Source organism: Heterodontus francisci, chromosome 41, assembly GCF_036365525.1.
Source record: "Heterodontus francisci isolate sHetFra1 chromosome 41, sHetFra1.hap1, whole genome shotgun sequence".
In the NCBI taxonomy this organism is placed as follows: domain Eukaryota; kingdom Metazoa; phylum Chordata; class Chondrichthyes; order Heterodontiformes; family Heterodontidae; genus Heterodontus; species Heterodontus francisci.
The window spans coordinates 28,415,553-28,435,185 of record NC_090411.1 but is presented as its reverse complement, the minus strand read 5'-3'; the positions used below and the strand labels follow the sequence as shown (position 1 = coordinate 28,435,185).

General features: G+C 44.2%; 1 protein-coding gene across 5 annotated transcripts in view; it reads left to right on the top strand.

Moving 5' to 3' along the window:
- si:ch211-51c14.1 (protein kinase C and casein kinase substrate in neurons protein 1) overlaps positions 1–19,551 on the top strand; it is a 66,804-nt gene extending 47,253 nt beyond the window's left edge. For 4 of the 5 annotated variants that reach the window (XM_068019660.1, XM_068019659.1, XM_068019657.1 and 1 more), the window contains 8 exons: positions 1,565–1,721; positions 4,290–4,525; positions 5,963–6,118; positions 8,809–8,984; positions 11,493–11,613; positions 12,930–13,015; positions 14,304–14,416; positions 17,506–19,551. In XM_068019660.1, the coding sequence (XP_067875761.1) occupies positions 1,565–1,721; positions 4,290–4,525; positions 5,963–6,118; positions 8,809–8,984; positions 11,493–11,613; positions 12,930–13,015; positions 14,304–14,416; positions 17,506–17,618 (1,158 nt within the window). In that variant the 3' untranslated portion in view covers positions 17,619–19,551. The remainder of the gene's footprint in view (positions 1–1,564; positions 1,722–4,289; positions 4,526–5,962; positions 6,119–8,808; positions 8,985–11,492; positions 11,614–12,929; positions 13,016–14,303; positions 14,417–17,505) is intronic. The other variant, XM_068019662.1, reaches the window with a different exon arrangement.
- Positions 19,552–19,633: the final 82 nt, after the last annotated feature.

Below are 19,633 nucleotides of genomic sequence, written 5' to 3'. Positions count from 1 at the left end.
CGTGGTTTCCCCATCCCTAACGGCCATTTAAATCTGGCGCTGTCGATGGGATCTCATGGCGTGAAGCAGCAGTGATGTCAACAAGCAAGTAGGCAGCCAATCAAGTCGAAGTATTCGCACACAGCAAACCAGGAAGTTAAAAACACTGACTAATCTCTTTTAAGTTAAATTTTCTGATAACAAAACAAATGACTACGGCTGCAATAAAATAGAAGATAAACAAAATATGTGGATTTCTTTTAACCATTACAGAGAAATTTGCCATTCCATGAATATAAAATTAGTTTTTCAGGGCTAGTGAGGGAGTTCAGCAGTAATTATGAAGTTAGTATGCTCTTAAAAACCCAGTTGCACCTCATTCAACAGGGTGTAACTTCAATGGTTTTCATAGTGAGGCTAACCATGTAAAATTGGAAGTTCACATTAATCCAATTACTGTCTCATTGATTGCAGTCTGCAGTCTAGGCAGCTCACCCTCTACAGGAGTGCAGAATCATTGACAGCAACTTCTGGATTTCCGCGTTATTCTGCGCATGTGCAGACTCCCGAGGCTGCTATCAGTTTTAGTAGAGTAATGATGGTGAGTTCTGACAATTTCACCGTCATGACCACTGCATAATCCGGGCTATTAACTGATTTTCACTTGGGAACAGAAGTCATAATCACCCCTTGGAATGTTCCAGCGCAGAAGCTGGCCATTCAGCCCATCAGGTCTGTGTCAATGCTAGTCTAATCCACTCTCCAGTTCACTTCCCAATCAGTTTTAATATTCCTCTTTATTCAACCAACATCCGATTCCCTTTTTAAATAATTTCCGAAGAATGGTTTGTGCCACACACTCTAACCACGTTCCTTGTGCGGAATTCTTTCCACAATGTTTTTTGCGATTCTCTTAAATTTGTCAAAGCAAAGAAGGGTTAGGAGTGAATGACTGCCCAATGTCCCTCACTCCCTATAAGGAGGGAACCAAACTGCTGCTTCAGCCGGACGGCACGGCGGAGTCTCAGCACTCGCCACCTGAAGAATTACTTGCCGTCAACCTGCTGGTCAATTACACAGGTTGCTGGCATGTGAAACCATTGCGGCATCTCTACAGGCCAAAGACAACCCCAGAAAACAACAATTTGCATTTATATGGCATCTTTAACATAGTAAAATGACCCAAGGTGCTTCACAGGATTGTTATCGGACAAAAAGTGACACCGAGCCAAAGAAGGAGACCAAATGTTTGGCTAAAGGAGAGAAAGACCTGAGAGGTTTAGGGAAGGAATTCCACTGCTTAAGGCCCAGATGACTAAAAGTAGGGCCACCAATGGTCGGATAAAGGAAGGCGGGAATACGCAAGAGGCCAGAGTTAGAGGAGGGGTGGAGAGGTGGAGGAGGTTACACTGACAGGGAAGGGGGTGACTAAGGTAATAATTTTAGAATCAAGTCATTGGCAGGCCATAAGGCAATGTCAATCAGCGAGCACAGGGGCAATGGGTGTCATGAGAAATACCAAAGTAATACGAGCCTCTACATAAGTGAATAACGTTTCAACAAGACCTCGATTTCCTTTTCCCAGCCAGATAAATATAAAAGCACAACAAAGCGCACGGACGATGGCTATAAAGTCTGCAACGACATTATCTTGTGTTTCCAAGAGAGAGCAAAGATCGAGAAACAGTATGCCCTGCAGATATCCGCGTGGTCACGGAAGTGGAAGCCACTGGTCGAAGCAAGTGAGTATGAGTGCAGCCCGTGGAGGGTGAATGACAGTCACGGATTTCCTTGGAGATAAATCAGTTACATGGAGAGATTGGAGAAGTTGGGATTGTTCCTTTGCAGCAGAGACAGTTAAGGGGAGATATAATAGTTATTCAAAATTGAGGGGTTGTGATACAGTTAGCAGGGATAAACTTTCTCCTCTAGCAAAAAACCAAATGGTCAGAGATTTAAAACAACTGGCAAAAGAACGAGAGGGGAAGTGGGAAGAATTTTTTTCACACAGAGGGTTATCAGGTAATACCTGAAAGGGTAGTAGAATCAGATTCCATAGGAATTATCAAAACTTACAGGTGCTTGATGAGAACTAGTCTGCAGGGTCATGGGGAGAAAGCCAGGGGGTGTAACTTTCAAAGAGCCAGCACAGGCACAGGCCTCTGATTCTAGGTGAAGGATCAAGGGTAAGCCGGGGGGTGTCTATTCAAAGCTTCCCACTGTGCCTGTTTATGTAGAACTGCTCCACTTTTGCCCACTTGTCCTTAAGGATAGCAAGAAAGAATTGAATTTCTACAGCACCTTTCACAGCACTTTCCAGCCAATGAAGTATTTTGCATTCAAGTTCCCAAGAGTGAGGCTCGAGCCCACAATTGGGATTATATTCATTGGAATTCAGAAGAATGAGGGGGGATCTTATAGAAACATATAAATTTATGAAGGGAATAGATAAGATACAAGTAGAGAGGATGTTTCCACTGGCAGGTGAAGCTAGGACAAGAGGGCATAGCCTCAAGATTAGAGGGAGCAGATTTAGGACTGAATTAAGAAGGAACTTCTTCACCCAGAGGGTTGTTAATCTGTGGAATTCCTTGCCCAGTGAAGTAGTTGACGCTTCTTCAGTAAACGTTTTTAAAGCTAAGGTAGATATCTTTTTGAACAATAAAGGAATTAAGGGATACAGTGAGAGCGCGGGTCAGTGGATCTGAGTCCACGAAAAGATCAGTCATGATCTTATTGAATGGCGGAGCAGGCTCGAGGGGCCGGACGGCCTACTCCTGCTCCTAGTTCTTATGATCTTATGATCTTCTGACTCAGAGGCAAGTGAGCTACCCACTGAGCCGCAGCTGACAAGGATATAGGAAAGGATGCCTGGAGCTCAGCAGGAAGGAAAGAGGAATGTCTGGAACACCACAGGCCACAGTGATGTCAATAGATACAGGAAGAGAGACAGGAGGCTGGAGGGGAGAGAGGGCACTCACTGTCAGGTGACAAGCTTTTGATTGTCTTGTGCCCAGCAGCAGGACAGATGGGGTAGACGAGCCTCCTCAGTTTTGGGAGTCGAGGACTTTAAAGAGAGTTATTGAATAGAAAGGACAGTTTTGGCATGATATAGGAAACCAGCTTCTTAGTAATAGGGTGTATGTGAGAGTTCTGTTGGAGATCAGGAGAGGTGGCCAGGCCAAGAATATCAGTTTAGTGTGCAGGCTACTTTTCTAAAAAATAAAATACTGTACCTGAGAAAACTGATAAGTAATAGGCTAGAATAGATGAGGGGAGTAAATATCCATGAGAGTTTTAAAAAAATAAATATTTTTATTTATTTATTTAGAGGTACAGCACTGAAACAGGCCCTTCGGCCCACCGAGTCTGTGCTGACCAACAACCACCCATTTATACTAATCCTACATTAATCCCATATTCCCTACCACATCCCCACCATTCTCCTACCACCTACCTACACTAGGGCCAATTTACCTATCAGAGTTCCCAAAGAAGTGGCCATTCAGCCCTTTGAGCCCTTAGTTCTAGGCTAATCTGTGTCTCAACCCCTTTGTACTCTTATCCAACAACAGTCTTGAAAACTCCAAGTGTCCCCCAGGATCCATAGATTTCCACTACCCTTTTATGTGATAAGGTGCTTCCTGATTTAACACCTGAATGAACTAGCTCGACTTTTAAGATTATGCCCCCTTGTTCTCGACCGACTAATACACTTCAGAGACCTGAGCACAAAATCTAGGCTGACAAGCCGGTGCAGTTCTGAGGGAGTGCTGCAGTGCCAGAGGTGCTGTCTTACGGATGAGCCATTAAACTCAGCCCCCGTCTGCCCTCTCAGGTGGATGTAAAAGATCCAATGACACTAGAGGATCAGGGGGAATCCTCACTGGTCCCCTGGGCAATATTCATCACTCAAGCAACATCATTACAAATGGGTCATTATCACATTGCTGTTTGTGGGAGCTTGCTGTGCGCAAATTGGATGCCCGTTTCCTACATTACAACAGTGTCTACACTTCACAAAATGTTTCATTGGCTATGAAGTGCTTTGGGAATCTTGAGGTGATGAAAGGCACTATATAAATGCAAGTTCTTTCTTTTAGATCTATTGCAGAACTGGTTGTCTTAGTACCAGCCCTAGTTCTAACTGTGTCTGGAGCAGGGCCAGTTCTGACTCCATTTGTAAGTGGACTGACCCTTTAATGACCGTATCTGCAAGAAGACTGACTGGACACTTAATGAGTCTGTATCAAGAGTTTGTAGCAGATCTGCATAGCAAGTATACCCAGCCTGTCTATCGTACTCACCAGGTCCTATGTACGGTACTCTGTTGAAGGCGTGGCACGCCTTCCTTACCTCCGCAGACCGCCTGAGCGAGCTCCATGTGGAGATCCAGAAATCACTGGTGACCGAGGACACGGACAAGATTCAGAAGTGGCAGAAAGAGACCTACCACAAGAAATTCTTTGGGGGCTTCAAGGAGACCCACGAGGTGAAGAACGGATTCCGAAAAGCACAGAAGCCCTGGACAAAGAAACTGAAAAAAGTATGTCATTATCGACTAATTGAGTTATAACGGCCATGCTGTGTGCTCACTACATAACGGAAATCAGCATCTGCAATTTATAATGGGAATACGATGGGCACCCTTTAGAATGAAAATAAAATGTGCAGGATATTGATGCGTCACCCATTACAACACACAATTCTCACCCCCCCACTTTAAGAATATAAACCACACGAGCACTATTTTTCTTATAAACCAGTTTTCTTCAATCCTCTCCCGAGTGGCTGATACCTGGTGTGTGAACAGCTCAGCAGGTACTGGCACCCACCGACATCTCACCCAAAATAGTCCTCTTCACATCGGAATCTGGATAGGGAGTGTCTGCAGGATATTGAACTGCAGAGGGCATCATGTCCACGTTCAATCCAGCCCTTATCCTCCAAACCTGACACCATTTGAGTTTGAAACTCTGGCTGCTGCACCCAAACATTTCCGACTTATCATGACTGGAGTGTCAAACGACTTAGCTGCACGCCTTGCGACAATGACAGATTCATTTCATTCCAGGACAAGCCAGCTGGTGTCCTTTTGACTCGAGCAAATTCTCCATTTCTGATCATTTTAAAGTTTGTGATGCCACTTAGTGGACAGTTTAAATTATTACAGATTTGCATTTTTTTTTTTGCGGTCTTTTAAAGGTTAACTTTTTTTTTCACCCTATTCTATTAAAGAAACTGGCACATGTTGGAGTGTCCTCTGGGATATCACCCAAGTGGTCACTCTTCGTGTGTAAGGCTCCAAAGTGAGGCAACATGTCTGACCCCTCTCCCATCCTCAGCTGACAACCACTTCCCATTAATCGTCATCCAGAGAATCACACAGCACGGAAAGAGGCCATTCAGCCCATCATGCCTGTGCTGGTTCTTTTAAAAAGAGCTACCAAATTCGTTCCACTCCCTTCCTCTTTCCCCATCGTCCTTCAAATTATTCCTTTTCCAGTGTTTATATCATTCCCTTTTGAAAGTTACTATTAGATCTGCTTCCACCACCGTTTCAAACATTACATTCCAGATCACCTTAAATCTGGGTCCTCTGCTTACCAGCTCTTTTGCCAGTGGAAACAGTTTCTCCTTAAATACTCCATCAAAACCCTTCAAGACCTCAGTTAAATCTCCCCTTAACCTGCCCTAAGGCGAACAACCCCAGTTTCTCTAGTCTCACTGCCAAACTGAAGTCCCTAGGACGATTCTAGTAAATAACAGTTAGCGATCAGGAGCATGAGTGAAGGCTGATCTTTTTCCCCTTCCCAGGGCACGGTGACTGGGTTGTGTCAGTCCTGATCGAGGTTATCTCACTCACTCAGTCCCTCGGAGCTGATCATCTTTACGGCGTCAGTGCGACACCGGGTGATGTCTTCTGCTACTTAGTCTGTCACGGGACAACTAACCCAGACATCCCCTTTCACTCCTCTAACAGGCGGAAAAGCTGAAGAAACTGTACCACACCAAACGCAAAAAGGAGCGAGTGGCCATCGTCCGGGATAACAGTGGCAAGGCTAATCAGGCAACATCCACGTCAAAACAGCGCAAACTCCAGGGGGAGAGAGAGAAGTGCAACCAGGAAGCAGAAAAGGTGAGGAAGGAAATTCAGTGTTGTGGGTATGAATGGCAAAAGAAAAAAAAAGTTGCACTTATATAGCACCTTTGACGTCCTCAGAATGGCTCGAATCACTTTACAGCCAATGAAGTATTTTAGGGGTGCAGTGACTGTTGTGATGAAGGAAACGCAGTGGTCAATTTGTGCACAGCCAGCTCCCACAAACAGCAATGTGATAATGACTAGTCCCCTGTTTTGGTGATGTTGGTTGAGGTATTATTGCCCAAAACACCGTGGAGACCTCTCTTGCTCTCTTTAAAATAGAGCCATGGGATCTTTTAGGTAAACCCGAGAAGGCAGACAGGACCTCAGTTTAGCATTTCATCTGGAAGGCAGTGCCTCCAACCGTGCAGCACTCCCTCAGTACTGCACTGGGAGGGTCAGCCTAGATTATGGGCTAGTGAGACTGGAACCCGTGACCTTCTGACTCAAAGGCAAGTGTGCTACCCGCGCAGACACAGCTAACATCCTAAGCAAACACAGCAGCCAATTTGTGCACAGGAAGGTCCCAAAATCCATTGAGATGAATCACCAGTTAATTTATTGGTGATAGTTGAGGGATAAATGTTGGCCAGGGCACTGGGAAAACTCCCCTAGAGCTTCTTCAAATAGTCCCATGGGATCGTTCACATCCACATAAGCAGACAGATGGGGATGCAGTTTAAGACAGCGCTTCTATTAATATAGTATTCCCCTAAAGCATCAGCATAGATTATGTGCTTAAGTCTCGGATTGCGGCATGAATCCCTTAACCTTCCAGAGGCAAGGAGACAAATACGGCTGATACTACCAAACATTTACAAGACTAACCTTCCCGGATTAATGTAAAGGCAGACACTGGAAATCTGAAATAAAAACAAGAGACGCCGGAAATGCTCAGCAGGTCTGGCAGCATCTGTGGAGAGAGAAGCAGAGTTAATGTTTCAGATCAGTGACCTTTCATCTGATGAAGGGTCACCGACCTTGAAAGGTTAACTCTGCTTCTCTCTCCACAGATGCTGCCAGACCTGCTGAGCATTTCCGGCATTTCTTGTTTTTATTTCCCAGATTAATGTCCGCGATAAACTCTTCCTCCCCCAAGCAGTGATCTCCCCTCCACTCCTGAAGGTGCTGACCCATCCTTGGGCACTGTCAACTCTCTAACACATTGCCAGGTGACCATTCTCCACGCCTGAACAAATGACAAGTACTGGCAGACTAGGGGCCCTCACACCCGAGCCCAATTTGGTCCACGTGTGAAGTCCACACACAAGCAGTTCCTTGAGGAATATAGGAACTTCTTGATCCTATGCAGTCTGTGTGGTAAACCAACTTAAGCACCCCACCCACCACACTGCATCTTATTAGCTAGCACGGTGCAGATCAAGGATCACATCTGCTACATCAATCAGTATCCTTCTAGCCTGTACAACTGAATAACATGCAGAATAGAATGTGAACCTAGTGAGCCACTGCAGCCATCCCACTGCATCACCTGAATCACTTACCGAAGGGGCCACCACACAATACAGGTGATTGGTTTGTCACCAGGTTTGATTCCCTGTGTCACCAATAGACTGGATCAAAACTGATTCTCCACCCACCCCCAAAATAAGAGAACTGCACAACCAGGTATCCAAACCTCCATATGGTTCACTGCTACACTACATGCTACAGTAGACCATCAAAGGATTATCATAGCTTTAGATTTTATCGCACAAGTCTCTTGCTGAGGTCCCAGTTCCCTCTCCGCCAACATAACATTGAAGTTTAGCTGACAAAATTCAGTCACAAGCGATCACTGAAAGGATTTAAAGAGGAGGTAGACAGATTTTTGAAATATCAGAGAGTTGAGGGCTGAGGGGCGCTGGCACAAAAGGAGAGTTGAGGTCTGGGGCAGATCAGCCATGATCTTATTGAATGGCGGGGTAGGCTTGAGGGGCCGAATGGCCTACTCCTGTTCCTATTTCTTATGTTCGTTCTTATGTTAGCTGAGGCTACCACCTATAGAATTGGGTGATTCACGTTATCAATGGTTGGGAATGAGTCCAATCGACACTTATAATCGTTTGCACACAACCTATCGCAATCATGCACCACACAGTTGGTGGCATTAAAGATGATGATTGATGTAGCAGTTGAATTGCTCAGGGCTTTACCACATTCACTGTTGATTTATACAAGACTTTAAATAGCTACATTTCTGTAGCTCCTTTCACAACCTCAGGACGCCCCAAAGCATTTTACAGCCAATGAAGTACTTGAGGGATGCAGTGACTGTTGTAATGCAGGAAACGTGGCAAACAATTTGTGCACAGCAAGCTCCCACATCATGATAATATCCAGATAGTGCGTTTTAATGACATTTTGGTTGAGGGATGAATATTAACTAGGATTCCCCCGTTCTTCTTGAAATTTTGTCAAGAGAATCTTTCCCCCCTACCCTAGAAGCAGATGGCATCTCAGTTTAACGTCTCATCTGAAAGACGGCACTTCTGACAGTGCAGCACTGCCTGCATTGGGAATGTCAGCCTAGATTATGTACTTAAGTCTCTGGAGTGGGACTTGAACCTACAATTTTCTGAATCAGAAGCAAGAGAGCCTAGACTGACACCATCCTTTTGTGCGGGTCTTTTTCTCTTTGTGCACTCATCTTCTGTCCTCTCCATTCTCTCCCATATCTGAAGGTTAAGCAGCGCTACACAAAGACTATAGAAGACTTAAACAAGTACAATCCAAAATACATGGAGGAGATGGAGATGGTCTTCGACCAGAGCCAGCAGTTGGAGCAGAAACGCATAATCTTTCTCAAACAGATCTTCTTGTCCATTCAGCGGCACCTTGATGTCACCAACAATGAAAGGTGAGGTTAAAGGTACATCCAATCCATCAAATCATCTCTACCATTAGATACGTGCGGCGAGCAATAGCTTGATGGCTAATTACATGTAAATAAACATTTTGCTGGCATAGTGGGTAAAGGCTCCACCCAATGAGGTACTAAGTCATCAGGGACCAAGTTTGATCCCTGTATGTACTCATGCAATACATCTCAAATGGGCCAGGTGCTGGGGAGGTAAACTGTGGTATCTGTTCCCACTCCTGATTGGTTCCCAGTGATTTTGACAAGCAAGCACATGCACGGATGTCAAGCAAGGACAGGATCAGGCCTCCGACTGTCAAATACCCAGTGACACTTTCTGTCCAAGCTCCCACAGGGAGAATGGTCACTTAGATGTGATTCCATAGAACAGTTGGGCAGCTATGAAACTTGACAAGCCACTGCCTTCAGGAGAGAAAACTGGAGATGTTTAAACAAAATTGTTTTCAGTACCCTCCCACTCCAAAAGAAAAACATAATTGAGGTTTTAGTTATCAATCAGTTGCCCATTCTCCTGTACTACTGCCTAAATTAACATCCCATAGAGCTACGATGGTTTAAGTGTTGAGTAGATTGGGAGAATTATTTTCCCCTCAAAAGAATGAGAATATATTCACAACTACTGAAATCAATGATGGTTCAGGTGAATATCAGATGAGTAATAGACTCAGTGTTTATAAGATTGATCGTAGATTGAATTGATTGAGCTCTTTGTGAAATAGTTGGATCAAGAGGATGACAGAATCAATTGTATACTGTTTGTGCAGGAACGGAATGGCTTGATGGGCTGAATGGCATTTGCCCATTCCATGCATGCTTATATTCTTAAGAGTCATCACCCCACTCCAATCTTCAACAGGTTGTTGGTTTGAACTGTTCACTGTTAACGCACAAGGGTTGGCTTTGACCCTAGTCCCAGGCCTCCACCACTGCCTCAGCTATAAAAGAGGTAAAGAGGCCCAGACTTTGCTCAGTTAGCTGTTCTCATCTAGGACAGAAGTTGGAGCACTACAACTAATTTCCTGTTTATTAGATCAGAAGTTAAACCGAGGGTCAGTCTGCCCTCTGGGTTGGATGCAAAAGATCCCAGGAGATTATTTCAGAGTCAAGCAAGGCAGTTCTCTCCAGTGCCTTGACCAACACTTGGCCTTCAACCAACATCAGTGAAACAGAATGAGCCGGTCATTTATTTCATTGCTGTTTTGTGGGAGGTTGTGTGCAAATTGACTGCCATGTTTGTTACAATACAACAGCGACGATACTTCAAATCTACTTAATTGGTTGTTCAGCACTTTGGGCTGTCTTGAGGACATAAAGATGCCATATAAATGCAATTATTTCTTTTTCAAAACCCTTGGGTTGGGAAAGGCAAAAAAAAAAAGCATGTTTCCTGCTCATGATCACGATCAATGAAGTTCATTAACATACGGATATTTAATAACAGCAAGATCCAGTTGGAAGCGATGCCTTCCCAATACTGACTTTTGTGGAGCTACAGAGCCATACCGCAGTCCCCAAATATAGCTTAGGAACCCCTCCATTGAGGGCAATGACTTATATTCATACAGTGCCTTTAAAATGGTAAAATATCCCAACTCACTTCACAGGAGTGTTATCAGACTAAATTTGACACCGAGCCACATACAGAGCTATGAGGAAAGACGACCAAAGTGTCGTCAAAGAGGTAGGTTTAAAGCACATCTTAAATGAGAAAGAGCCAGAGGAATTTAGGGAGGGAATTCCTGAACTTAGGGTCGAGGCAGCTGAAGACACCAATATTGGAGCGATTAAAATCAGGGATGCTCAAGAGAAATTGGAGGAACGCAGATAACTCAGGATTGTTAGAGCCGGAGGAGGTTACAGATAATGGGAGGAATTTGTAAAGAAGGATGGGAATTTTAAAATGGAGGTGCAGTAGGGCTCAATATTAAAGCTTCAAAAGGCCAATTTGTCTTTTCCTCCCCCTCAGTAATTTTTCTTCTGCTCAGATAAAAGACGCTGTACATACAGTTTGTGAAGTCACTGTACAGCTTGGTCACAAGGTACCTACAGGAACTGTCAGTATGGCTGAGCATGTGTTGGAAATAACTGGCTGTTTTAGGGTCAAGATAATTTGGCAACATCCCTTTGGTCCAGCTGGGTCAGGGTCAAGGGTGCCGTCGACTTAGAAGAGGGATGCTGTTGGGTTGGATCGTTGCCTTTTGTGGAGTTTTAGGACAGTGTTGTTGCTCACTTCTGCATCCATTCCAAGTTGGGCAATTTTCACCTTGGAGACAGACCGGGTGTATGAAAGGGGCCCCCCCAAGTCATCTAGACTCCCAGACTGCTTCTAGATGCTGTATGTGCATCATTAGCTGGCCCACAGCCCACAGACATTCCTCATTCTCATCACGTGGAGGGTTGCACCTCACTACAAGGGAAGGATGGAGTAGACCCTGTTTAAATTTATTAACAAATTTCTATTTCCCATCTCTTTTCCTGCCACTCCAGTTTCCGGTCTATTTTTAAGGATCTACATCAGACTGTACTATCAGTAAATGAGCAGAATGACTTGAAGTGGTGGCGCAACACACATGGTCCTGGGATGCCGACGAACTGGCCACATTTTGAGGTGAGTGCATAATCATACTGTCCATCTGGACTTCGGACAGGGGCCAGTTTATCTCCAAACCAACACAATATTTTTCCTTTTTTTCCAGCAAGCTAGAATTATAATCTTCTATTTATAATCAAGGATAGGGGAAAGTCAGTGTACAGCTATGACTCAAGTGGGTAGTATTCCTTCCTCTAAGTAAAAAGATTGTGATTTCAAATCCCACTCCAGAGACCAGAGTCCTAATCTAGACTGACAGTGCAGTACTGAGCGAGTGCTGCACCGTCAGACGTGCCATCGTTCAGGTGAGATTCAGATGTCTGCTTTCTCAGGCAAGCGTAAAAGATCCCACGGCGCTATTTCAAAGACGAGCACGGGAATTCTCCCTGGCGTCCTGACCAATATTTATCCCTCAATGAAACATCACTAAAACAGACATTGCAGTTTGTGGGAGCTTGCTGTGCGCAAATTGGCTTCCACCTTTGCTATATTACATAAGTGACTGCACTTTCTTTTTGTAACTATAATCTGTGAGGCGTGCATCTTTCAGTCAGTTCTACAACATATTGGTTACGTCATGTGCTGTATTTTACCTGTTGTGTTTAGAATGTAATGAGACCGGGGTAGGCATCAGAACCCTAACTTTAGAGCAGCTTGGCTCTCACTGCCAAGTCAGAGCTTGTGGGTTCAAGCCCCACTCCAGCAGATAATGTAGCTGACCCTTCAGTGCATTAGTAAGGCCAGGTCTAGCATTGTCCAGATGCAATGTGAAACTGAGACCCTGTTTCCTTCTTCAGGTGGACCCCAGGGCTTCCCTTTTGTAAGCCACGGTTGAATCTGCCTCCACCATCCTCTCAGGCAGTGCTTTCCAGATCCTAGCCACTCGCTGCTTAAAGTTTTCCTCATGTCGCCGTTGGTTCTTTTGCCAATCAATCACTTTAAATCTGTGTCGAATGGTTCTTGGCCTTTCCTCATTGGATAAGCACTTGAAGGGAAAAATTGTAGGGATACAGGGAAAGGGTGGGGGGAGTGGGACTAGCTAAACTGGTTTTGCAGCAAGACAGACACAATGGCCTCTGATTGTGATGATTCTAGTTAAAATGTTTACATCAATATATTTTATTATAAAGACCTTAACTTTTATTATAAAGACATTAATTTTGAATTCCCTACCTCAGTTCCAACTGACTTCATTACTGGGGGGGGGGGGGGGGGGGGGGCGGGTTGTCAAGGAAAATCTGACAATTAGAGATTACCAGCTGATATTAATCTATTAAAGTCTAGGCTCATCCTTGCTTATTAGTGGCATCTAACGCTGATCTTTGACCCTGCAGGAATGGAGCCCAGAGAGAGAGAAGATTACAGACAAGAAGGGGAAAGGGAAGAATGAGCGAGACAAGGTGGTTCTTCAAAGCTTAAGGTGAAGCATTAGAATTGTAATGTGTTGGAGATGTCACTTCCTGATGCTAAAGGGGTGACCCTCCAACTATCAATTTCACTCGGGTTGCAAACGGTGTTTTTCCCCCCCCCCACCCCCCCTCCCAATCTTCTCCCCTCCCTTCCTGAAGACGCTGACTCTTGATGGATCATCTCAGTGGGTGCCGGGTGCCCCTCCGATACCCCAACACTTCTGACCAGTATTTATGTGCAAGCAGGTGACTTATCTGTCGGACACCAGGTCAAAGGGTACAAAGACCATTTGTAGCACCCTTGCCCTCTACTGTTCAGTGGCAGCAGCTTACTCTGGGGTTGTGCATGGCTCAGTTACTTACTGAATATACTTGCCAAACTCAGTGGACACAGAGCGTGTTTGATAATGCATCCATTATCCCTAACCCACTCCAAACATATTTATTGCTGATTTAGAGATGCAAGGTTACGTAGTGCAACCAGTTGATCATGTGGGAGCTTGCTGTGTGCAAATTGGCTGCCAAGTTTCCTGCATTACAACAGTGACTCCCATTCAAAGATACTTTATTGGGTGCAAAGCACTTTAGGATGGCTTGAGCTTGTGAAAGGCGCTATGTAAATGCAAAACTCAGCTCAGACCAGGAAATCAGATCCCTAATCCTCCCTGGCCTCCAAAAATGTAGATGTTACCTCTAAGCTGTCAGATCACTTCGAAAATTATCTATCCTTAAAAAAAAAGTGTGGGTAAATTCAAATCCATTAGCACAAGATTAGAGTCTTGATGGGAAAAAAGGCAGAGTGAAAGAGTAAAAGCAGAGACGAGAGAAAGGAGAGGGGGATATTATCCTTCAACAGATCAGTCAAGGCTCCAAATCCTAAATTCTGTCTCATAACTCCCACCTGGATCTCAAAAGAGGACAGCATCGGGCTCAGTCGTAACACCCTCCATGATCAAATGGACTGCTGACACTCACTGAAAAGTTATCATTTAGGCAAGGTACCGGAGGGACTACAAGCACACGTTACATCCCATCAACAACAAAAAAAAGTGCCTTCGAGCAAAGAGAGGGGAAAAAACCCACGGATAAAATCCACTACTTCCCAAAACCAATTTTGGACTCCTAGAAACTGAGCATGGACATCTCAACTGATATCCAATTGCCAGAGACATAGATCTAAACAGTGACCCAGAACAGGGGGCTGTGAACAGGAGACCAATATTTAACCAGTTCAACTACAGAGCTTCCTTTGTCATCACTGGTTCACAGCCACTCCACTTTCTTTTTTTGGTTTCACAGTTTAAGTAAAGGGTATTCCCTTGGTGAGGATGGCACAAACATCCCTGGCGTCAGAATTCGAGCACTGTACGATTACACCAGCCAGGAATCAGACGAGCTCAGTTTCAAGGCGGGTAAGCATTGCATCATAAACTTTCGCAAACTGTCACATCTTACACTCATACAAAGGAGTCCCTAAACTAATGCAAGCAGAGCCACGGGGAGACGGACAGAAGGGAAAACACTGCACATCCCTCCGGGGCTGAATTACTGCTCATTACCCACACTTTCCACTTCACTGTCAGAAGACACTCTTTCAGTTTCAATCTCCCTCTTCTAAACATTAGCCCTGCTTCCTCTTTACATTGCATCTACAGCACAAACAGGCCATTCGGCCAACTGGTCTGTACCAGTGCCACATGAGCCTCCTCCCATCTTTCTGCATCTAACTCCATCACCGTATCCTTCTATTCCTTTCTCCAAGTACTTACTTAACTTCCCCTTAAATGCATCTACGCTATTCGCCTCAACTAGCTTGCGGTAGCGAGTTCCACATTCTCAACCCTCTCTGGGTAAAGACGTTTCACCAGAATTTCCTATTGGATTTATTAATGACCACCTTGTATTTATGGCCCCTGGATCTGATCTCCCCAAATGGAATTATCTTCTCTATATCTACCCTATCAAACCCTTTCATAATCTTAAACACCTCTATTAAGGCATCCCTCTCTTTTCTAGAGATCAGAGCTCCAGCCTGTTCAATCTTTCCTGACAGGTATAACCTCTCAATTGTGGTACCATCCTAGGTGCAAAAATGATATATGTCGCCAGTGTCTCGATATTCTTTTTAATAAGATGACCTATTGACAGTACTGCAAATGTGGTCTACACCCATTGTCAAGTCTTCTAAAAATCTCCCTCTTTGTACTTCTGCCAGCTCCATTCTTTAGTCCCTTTTCTTTCCGGTTTAATCTCTACCTCTTTTCCATTGAGGTTTTTTTTTTACTGCTTCAAGACTCAATTCCTCCTAAACTCTTCTCCCAAGCCTTCCTCCAATCAAACTCCAACTCATGCAGAAAACCCATCTCATGTCCTGCATTAAGTCCCTTTTGCCCATCACCTCTGACCTGACCAACCTCCAGTGATGCCTGAATTGCGCCAAACTCAAAACGTGCCTTAATTTCCAATCCCTCTGGGGTCTTGCTCCACCCAACCTCGACAATTCCTTCAGCCCTACATCTCAGTCCAGTGCTCCTTGCCTCTACCCTCATCACTTAGCTTCTCCTTCATTGGCAAAATCTTCAGCTGACTCAACCCTACTCCTCTGGAACTCCCACCATAAATTCTCTTGATTCCCACTTTTGTTAAAATCTCTCTTTGACTGTACTTTCAGTCACCTTTCCAAAGTCTCAACTACCTAGTGTCTATGTTTTCAAATACAAGGCAGCATGGGACATTTGTTACTAAAGGAATTAAATAAGTGCAAATTGTTGGTGGGATTTTTTTTCTGACAAGCACTGTAGCAAGTCATTTGTATTAATGTGGTGGGTATGGGCCCATAGTTCAAAGATGACCTCAGTTCATCTAGAAATTGGTAAACGTGTCTCAGGAAGTCACGACAAAAGGTGGGAAAAAGTCGCAGTAAGGGGCACTCAAGTTGGGACTGAAGCAGGTTGCTGGGGCAAGTAGAGGAAGCTTTACTCTACATCTCAACTAAGATCACTTAATGCTGGCCCAGGGAGGCTGAAGAGGGAGTGTGCTCTGTTCCCAAACACTAATAATCCTCATCTCAATGAACATTCCACCCCCCCCACCCAAAAAAATAGCTTAATACAAGGAGACGGGTGACAATCAAGGTAAGTATTACAAGTACCTCAATCCCAGACTTCAGTGTATATTCCGTGCACCCCTTCATTGATAGTAATTGAGGGTCACAGTATAGCCTGCTGGGCAGGGAGCTTGGGAGGATGAAGGTGTTCTCACAGTTCATCACCTCCTCATTAGCCAGTCAGCTCTTCCTGGAGCTGGATTTTGGTGATGGTCGGGAAGATGGAATGGGAGGAAAAGAAACAAGAACAATTGAGCACACAAAACAAAAAGTTTGATAGCAAGACTGTGAACAAATCACTGCTGATAAACAGCTCTTCACAAAAGTACTTGGGTATATGTGCTAACCAAGACTGACACCTAGTGGTTGAAGGTCAGTCTGCACCTACGTCATTTAGATTTTCAAATAGATCTCCAAATTTTTATTAAATTATATTTCCACCACCCCTCCCTCTCCCCCACCTCCAACTTTTTCTCCTTCAGACTTGTTGGGGTACAGCCAAACAGATGCTGGCACCCCTCCCCTACTACATCCATTATACATGTGTGAACTTAGAGAATGTTGGTGGGCATTACATCCCAGGACACCTGCGGCATCCACATGAGCGCACTTTCCAACAACGGGGGGGGGGGGATGGGTCGCTGGATGGGAACCCTGGCTTGATTCTATTCCACCAAGTGTGCCATGGTCAATTGGAGCCACCCATTCCCCAGCTGAAATCATCGGTTGGCACAGCACAGAACAGGAACCGGATCTGGGACCTTCAATTCACACCACTCGACTGTCAGCGCAGTGCTAAATTATTTTGTTCACAAATCTCCCAATGTTCTTAAAGACATGGTTAGGCCTCACCCAGAGTGCTGTGTCCAATTTGGGGCACTGAACTTTGAGAATGTTAAGGCCTTGGAGAGGGAGCAGAGATTTACTAGAACCATACCAGGGATGAAGGACTTAAGTTATGCGGAGAGACTGGAGAAGCTGGGATTATTCTGTTTAGAACAGAGAAGGTTAAGGGGAAATTTTAAAAGAGGTATTCAAACTCATGAGGGGGTTTTGATAAATAAGGAGAAAGCGTTTCCACTGGCAAGAGGGTCAGTAACCAGTGGACACTGTTGTAAAGTAAATCGGCAAAAGAATCTGAGGGGAGATGAGAATTTTTCATGTGGTGATACCTTACAATCTGGAACACACTTGCAACGTGAGCTGGATATATACTTGAAAAGCAACGATTTGCAGGACTGATTGGATAACTCTTTCAAAGAGTCGGCACCAGCACAACGGGCTGATTAACCCATACAAAAAAAAAATAAGACTGTGCATTTTAAACTTTGTAATGGATGGCCTTTCCAGTCCTTTATGTTGCTTTGATTGGCTGCTTTTGTGTTTGGTTTTCAGGTCAGGAGCTGACTAAAATAGAGGACGAGGATGAACAAGGATGGTGCAAGGGTTACCTTGATGGAGGCCGGATTGGACTATACCCAGCTAACTATGTAGAAGTTATACAGTAGAAATCAGAGCGAATGCTGCTTAGTTAAAAAAGTGGACATTTAAAATGAAGGCATCACCACCAGGACCCATATTAGAGTCTCACCATCACCACTGCTTAAAAAAAAAAAATCAAGTTTAGAAGTTGTTTTTCATTACAATGACAAACATTTTTTAAAAAACATTTAGCCTGTAAATGCCAATTTTGGCTGGGAGGTCTAACTGTGCCTGATAAATTCAAGGGAGCTAGATTAGTGTTCAAGTGTTGGACAGGAGAAGTTACTGAACCCAAGATACACAGCCAGCAGGGAGAGTTATCGAGTCTGATCTTGCAGAGGAAATGGACCATCAGTAAAGACGCAGTCCATTAATACAGAGTGATGATGTGACTGAGTTCCCGAGTTTAGCAGTACAAGGAATGGGATCTGTATTAACAATTTCAATGGAATGACACAAACCCTGGGTTATACAAATGTATCCCTTCTGATGTCAATTCAGTTCCATTGTCAGGGCATCAGCAATAACTCCCAGCCAGCTTCCCAGCAAAGTGTCATTATTACCAGCCACTGTTTAATTAAACAAGAGACAACGATAGGAGAAAATTCAGAATTCTTATCAGCGATTTAAAAAAATCTATATATTCCCTGATGTTGGAACTCCCTCAACTCTCAATAGACCAGTTACATTTAAGGTGCATTTTTAAGCTATTTTGATTACTGAGTCCAATTTTCAAAGAGCACATTTTGTATATTATATAAGTAGGTGAAGGTAGGAGAAATTCATGCTGTAGTGGGATGGCAAGGAGCACAAATAAAATTGTTTGTAAAGAATGTAAACACTCAATATAATACAATAAATATAATGCTGTAACACTCCTGGGTATACCCTACAATCTTTTTGCTCTCCCAAATATACCCACTTACCACTGTGACACTGATAAACCAATATTCCACATTGTTACACTCCCAGATATAGCCCACAACCCTCCCTGATATATCCCCCCACACCCCTCACTGTTACACTCATCGATATACACCGGACACCCCTCACTGTAACAATATGCCTCACAAGCATCACCGTAACACTGCCTGCTGACCCTCACCCCACATCGCCACACCTGTGCCCCACACAAAGACATCCCCTGCCGTTCACCTCTTGCACTTTCCAGTTAAGAGTCATTAAAAAGTAATCAGAAAGCCTTACTGATCTGCCCCTCTCCAGCCTGAGGCCAATTATAGAGCCCTTGCCACCATCCCAACTAAAATCAGCTAACTCAACAACATCGCAGATGGGAATCAGAGCCTTCCACCTGGAAAGCGTGTAGATGGGGTGGGAACTGGATCGGGTAATCTGCACTCCATGGTAGAATCGTGTGCTGACACTCATTGCCTAGGTACGGACAATGAAGGCAGCCCAATTAGATGAGGTACCAGAGAGCTGCTGTCATCGGTGGAACTATGGCTCTGAACAAGAGTTAGCATCTTCAGGACAGGTGACAACAATTGAGGAATAAAACTTGACCAAATTATTCCTTACGGAGAACCAGTGCAGAATCATACAACCAACCTGCTAAGGGAGATGTATATCCATGCCATTTGAATAAAATTTGAGAGAGAGAACATTTGCGCCCCTCAAAAAAAAAGCCAAACTGTATATACAACACTATTCATCTCAGGCCCAAGTAGAATACCAAAGCTCACTTGAAAGTCAGCTCCGGTTGTTATAAAAGGTTTATTCTCCTGTCCCAGTTCAGCTTAATATCAGACTGGTTAAGCAAGACCATACTTTTGTTACGACTCCCTCTTGTGTCTCCTCTCTTGTACAACAAAAACATCCGCGGTATATTTCAGGTATTATAAAGTGTGTTAACCGACAGGAAGCTACATTTGCAAATCTCTGTATATCAACACTGCAAATGCTTTTGAATAAAAGATCTGACAATAAAGCACCTTGACTGAAAAGATGAAAAATCATCTTCTGCTGGTTTAATTTCCCTATACTCATATGGCTCGTGGGGGACTGTCCAGTTCCTTTGCTA